Genomic DNA, 6,216 nt, shown 5'->3' with positions numbered 1-6,216 from the left:
AAGCGACAATTTTATAAACCACAATAGATGACTCGTTAGATTACAAAGGAGGATTTTTCAAAAATGGTCACTTAGCTCCGCGTGGAAACGAAAAATTCATGTAGGATTTTTAAGAGTTACCTCCTAAGGAACAAAAATGTTACAAGCATTTATCCAAAATGTGACGGGAAAGTTGTAAAAAATAAGTGCAAATACGGAAAAGTGGCAGTGATCTAACTCACGTGTATGCGTTACGTTTCATCTTCATCTATACAGAAGTATAGATCTGACAGAGTTGCCGTCAGAAAAATGTGACTTTGCACCGCTATTTTTATAAGGCTTAGAGAAATGGTTTGTTCCGGTGCAAAGTCAAATTTTTGTGACAGAGACCGATAACCCAGAAGTCACGCGTACGCGTTTGTTCACGATCGCGCGCGGATCAGTCCCTGCGCTCCCGTGCCTGGGCGCGGGCTCTACGCGCGCTCTGATTGGCCAGTGTTTTTCGTTAATAATTCAAAAACGAAGCTTCAACCAACATTTTGGTAAAGGAAAAAGTTGTTCAGAGTCACCCCAGCAACCCCCCATTTCCGTATACTTCAGATATTGATCCCTCTCCAACATAATTCTACAAGATTTATCCGAAGTGTGACGGGATAAAGTGTAACATTTTTTGTTATTTACTGCACAAATTTTTCGTTTCTAGGCGGAATCAAAAGTGGCCATTTTTGAACAACCTCTTTGATAAATATAAAAATATATGCGAAAAGGTATCCAATAAATCCACTCGTACTTACATTCTTAAAACCATGTACACATTATTCAAATAAGGTGGATATAATTCATACGCGATTTATTATAATTTAATAGATAATAATTGAACGGACGTAATTTACCTTTCATTACTATAGAATAGTTTATTCACATGTTATTCTCGACAGTGAATTATATCTTATAGTGAATATAAAACGAAACGTTTCATAATTACACGATACATTAACATCTATCTAAATTTTTTCAAACTTTAATTAAAAATTATGTCTCGTACATTACAGATTTTCGAAGTAAGCTTATGTTATTTCTTGAAAAGTGTGATAATTTTGAAACCCAAGACAAAATTAACAAAACTTTATTACATTAATTGCACATAACTACAATATTTTCATGTTACTGCACTAATTTCCCACGAACCTTAACTTAATTTAACTTAGTTTCGTTATTTAATTTTTAAGTAAGTTTAAATTGCACGATGTTTCAAACCTTCGACATGCTAAAGCTAAACATGCATCAAGTTTGTCCACGCTTGTACTACAATACACAATTACTAATGTATAGAAAGACGTAATTTTAGGAATAAGGTAATAGTAATAAATCAGAAGTCAACGAAGAGTATTAATATCAATGTTTATTGCAAATACATAAACAATTTTTGGCTTTAGAAATAGTTCAATAATCTTGTACAATTAAAATTGTGTGTTACCAGATAATCAAAGTTCTGTACCCCAGAAAGACATACGTTTGCGCCAAACTGGCGGTTCCTGTCTTAGGAATTCCTCCTCTTCAGGATCTTCCCATGATGTCCGAGATTCGATCTCCACTCCACGAAGACCGGTCAGTTACACGCATTCCTCTCAACTTCCTCAAAGGTATTATTTGTAATTACTGTTAGAAATATGTATGTCCTTATTTTGTATTTCTCACTGCACAAGTAGACCCCTATAGGCGTACACGAAGTTTTGATACAAATTATTTCAAAAACAGGATTCAAGATATTAACCCTTTGCGATCCTACGTGTAGTCAGTTTTGTCATAAGAATTTTTGCCTTCAGATATCGTATAATGATAAATGATAAATTATCAATAACAATAAACCATATTTTTACGCATTAATATTATACCGAAACTTACTATTTTATAACTAATATCACGCTGAAATATTGAAATAAAGAGAAACTACGTGATACTGCCCGAGAGTGACCAAACGAGTGCGGACTAACTGGACTATTTGGACAGCAAAGGGTTAAGATTAATTTATGTCGCTAGAAAGAAATTAAAAATGAAACTATTATATGCATATAATACAAGATAAGAATATTACTAATTATACTAAATTAATTTAGTTATTAGCGCGTGCGTAACATTTTCCGCTTATCAATTCATTTATTAACACTTTACCGACCGGTAGCCTATTAATCGGCTTTTTGCCGCCAACACTTACCGATCGCCGACGCTTACCGACCGATAGCCTATTAACCGGTCAAAGTTTGATTTAACATTTCTACAGGTATAAGAAAAAGCGCGTATATTCCCGCGCAATAGCCTAGAGTCTAAATAGAGCCGGTGTCACCGATGTATCTGTGGCCGAGTGACCGGTCGAAAGTGCGTAGAATGTTCAACCGCTACCGGTCGGTAAAGTGTTAATACACATTTCACGACTTCTGTATGGAAATCTTAAATAATTAAAATACCTTTGCATCTTACTAGACTCACTGGTATACGTGTAACAAAAATTAAATTTTTTTTATAAATTTCTATATAATTCAATCATAATTGTTAGTAATTAATTGAGATTTTTATGTCATACATAACATTACTACAGTTAGCACTAATAGCTTGGAAGCTTTGCGAAAGGTTACTTTATCGTTACTTTTATTACATTATAATTTGAGTTTAAGAAGTGATATAAATAGGCAACAGAACAAACTGAAGTAACAGAGTATGTACCTCGAAATGTAAATGAATCTGGCTAAAACGTTAGCATATTATCAAGAATTTTCTATACATTGAAAGTGATAAACTACTGCCTATAATGGTAAACTTATTGTTAACGCTTTAACTTATAATATCACTGCATGCAACTGCTAATATTGTGGTTGGTCAATGTTGCATTTTTCCGTAAAAGATCGTTTCTACTGTTTTTAAAACAAAAGACTATTCGTAACCTGTGAAACGTATGCATAGTCTAACAGCTGAGATTTTCACGTGTTCGTTATGTTTAGTTAAATATTTTTAGTTTTCTTTTTTTTTATCGGTTAGACTCCATCACGAAACTTTTTTAACCGTCTTTGCACCATTCTTTTATTCACAAGATCATCACCGTGCACATCAGAAATCTTTTTCGCTGTTTGTACCGCATTTTTACCTTCGCGAAAGTAAATAAGCGTAATTGCACGAAAATATATTTAAAAAACATAAAATAAAATGTAGTTAAAAAAAATTTAACCAAACAGAACGAACATTTTTTTAAATTACACCTGAAAATCTCAGCTTTTAGACTATACACGCGTTTTATAGGTTGCGAATAGTCCTTTGTTTTGAGAACAGTAGAAACGATCTCTCACGGAAAAATCCGACAATACTTATTGGCCAACTCAATATATTACGATCGACAGTTGATTTTCAGGTAAATGTATAAAATGTTGGTCTTAAAACTGGTAATACCGGTAACAACGTTGAAAGTTTTTGAAAACTATTCCTGTTTTATCATCGGTGTACTTTATAACGTTCCAAGTATTGCATAAAATATTCGACAGAAATCTATTAAGGTCTGGCACGGATCAAGCAAATTTAATTTAACTTTCAGAAGGTCAGTTCATTACCAATCAACGGGTTCGTTACACTCGGACAGCCCCAGTAGTAGTAGCGTTTCCCCGGTACCATCGCCAAGTCCTAGAGCCACACCACTGCCAGTAACCAGGTACATATCAAATGAAACTAATTCAACGTTTATTCCATGCTTTGCCTGTCCAAGTAATATTACTCGATACATTCCGTGCCATGGGAAAATAGTAAGTTTCAACAGAACCGTGAAACGTAGGCCAAAAAGTCACCTTAAAATATTTAATTATCGAAAAGTATCGATAGTATTGAAATTTTCACACTGTAATCTTCCTTTGGACATACACTTGTCTCAGCGCAGAATTGAAGGTCCTTTTTCATTCAAGGAAAATTCCATTTCTGAGAACGATCGTGCACCACCGACGGTACACGCGGCACGGAACGTATCAATATACCGGGTGTCTTTTTTTAATTGGACACGGTGGAATATCTCGGAAGGAACTGAAATTATGGGGAAAGTATTCTTACAGAAGTTGTTCGGTATGACGAGAGACAGCAACAAGTTTATTTTTTGAACGCAACGCTGCATTCTTTTTTTTATAATATGATAGCGTTTGTTAAGAGGAATTCAGCGATGTGCCACGCAAAGTCATTTTGTTTTATGAAAAATCGTAAAATAGCGAAGAATTGGAGAGTCAGGTCAGTACGTTAAAGTACATTGCCGTTCGTAAGTATTACGACACCTGTTATATTCGTACAGAAAGAATTGTATAATTTAAATTACATTTGTTCGCCAAAGTTGGTATCATATCGTAACCTTAATACTTACAACTAGATATTTCCAACTCATTAGTAAAGCGACCGAATTTATTATCGAGTTTTAACATTAAACATGGAGTTGATTGTAAACTTATCTACTGTTAATATTTCCAAGTGGTGTTAGAATTGTGTACTTTTAGCATACCACAGTTGGAAGGAAAATTCGACTACTGACACACTTATCCGGAAAATGTCAATTTAGGAAAATTAGGGAAGGAAGTGCAACGAATAAAAGGAAAATTTAATTATTACCGTTTTTTTTTTTTAGAACTTATTAACCCTTATGTCAATAACCAGAATTGTCGTCTACTTTATCGTCCAATTTTAGTAGTTTTCTGATAAGAAAATTCTAAACTTGGGGCAAACACGGATAGGAAATGTGCGAAATACCAACGATCTGGCCGGATATTTCAATCTTTTACCTGGAAGATCAAATATTTGAAGTGAGAATTATGCAAAAGGGTACCCGGTTATTGACATAAGGGTTAATGGAGTTATGAATGGAGTACGAATTATCTAGATGGAAAAAATTGCTATAACCTTTTAACTAATTAATAGTTTTCAAAGAAATCTTTAGAAAAGTGGTAGAACGTACACAATTGTTTTAATTCGTGAAACATCTGTTATGGCATTTCTGAAGAGCAATCGAACCATTTATAGCGTTTCATAAATTTATTTTGAGACAAATATGTCAAAACCTCAATGACGTATTCCCGCGTCATCCGGACTCAAGTCAAAAACCTGAATGACTCATATGTGCGTCACCCGACGCTAATGTGTTAAGGTGATGATATATTAATAAAAGTACGTGTGCTCCTTATACTACGAGATTACCAAACTGAACAACTTTTCTTTGGATCTCAATAATTTTGTAACAACTGTTTAAATTTAATCCACATTCGATAAGTGTCCTAAAACTTACGAACGAGAGTATATCTCCTTATGAATTGATTATACAAACTCGAGCACGGAACGATATTGGAGCAGTAAGCCACGCCTACTCGAGCAACGATCCTATGATGGGGCACTATATGAGTGTATAGTGATCGTACATGCTGAAAAAATGCCTCACGAACGTACTAACGCACGTCCATCTACGAGCCTACTGTTCGTTCAAAATAAGAATAACCTCGCTCCTCTGCGCATAGACAGAGAGCGTAGCAAAGGGTAAGACGGAGAAAAACGTAGGCGGTTAAGTGGGGGTTTGGTACGTTCTAGCCCTGCCTTAGGCACGTCCCATGCGCGAAACGAGGTTATTCTTATTTTGAACGAAGAGTATGTATACTCTTGCCACTACGTTGCTCCCCACTTGTCGTTTGCTTTTCGGTTAGCCCGTAGCAGTGCCCGCGGGCAACGGCGAGCGCTCTTGCCCGTAAAACGTCTGCTCGAGCGACTCTGACAAGGGAACTTTGGTAACCCGAAAATTCCAATTTTTTTGAAACTGTAGATTTGTAGGGAATCTCAAGAGAAGTATCTGGCAATTTTTTTGGCCCTTTTTCGGTTTTTCGGGGTGTAACCAGCCCTTGAATGAAAATAAGTGTTACCCTATTTTCTTGTATATCTTTAAAACTATAGTAGATATAAAAGAATGTTTACAATAAAAATTTCATGGCTTTTTATGCCTTATAAGACGATGTTGTTAAATTAATAAAAGCACATACTTACGCACACACACTTGGTAACTGATAACCCATCGTTCAAACGAAACGCATCGATTAAAATTATTTAAATATTACATTATTCGATAAGTTTAACATACTTAGCATATTTATCTGCGTTTATTTGACATATTTTTCAATATGACAGAAAATTGAAAATTTTTCACAATAACGCCGATGGAAGATTTTTTATTGAAACAAATTT

The 6,216-nt window shown here is 34.9% G+C and overlaps 1 protein-coding gene across 3 annotated transcripts in view; it reads left to right on the top strand.

Moving 5' to 3' along the window:
• The window catches only part of LOC108575979 (echinoderm microtubule-associated protein-like 2), a 56,555-nt gene that overhangs the window by 17,352 nt on the left and 32,987 nt on the right, over positions 1–6,216 (top strand). For all 3 annotated transcript variants that reach the window (XM_017938920.1, XM_017938919.1, XM_017938918.1), the window contains exons 3-4: positions 1,460–1,622; positions 3,560–3,673. In XM_017938920.1, the coding sequence (XP_017794409.1) occupies positions 1,460–1,622; positions 3,560–3,673 (277 nt within the window). The remainder of the gene's footprint in view (positions 1–1,459; positions 1,623–3,559; positions 3,674–6,216) is intronic.

The sequence above is a fragment of the Habropoda laboriosa genome, unplaced genomic scaffold, assembly GCF_001263275.1.
Source record: "Habropoda laboriosa isolate 0110345459 unplaced genomic scaffold, ASM126327v1 scaffold337, whole genome shotgun sequence".
NCBI classification, from domain to species: Eukaryota; Metazoa; Arthropoda; class Insecta; order Hymenoptera; family Apidae; genus Habropoda; species Habropoda laboriosa.
This window is presented reverse-complemented; position numbering and strand designations above follow the sequence as displayed.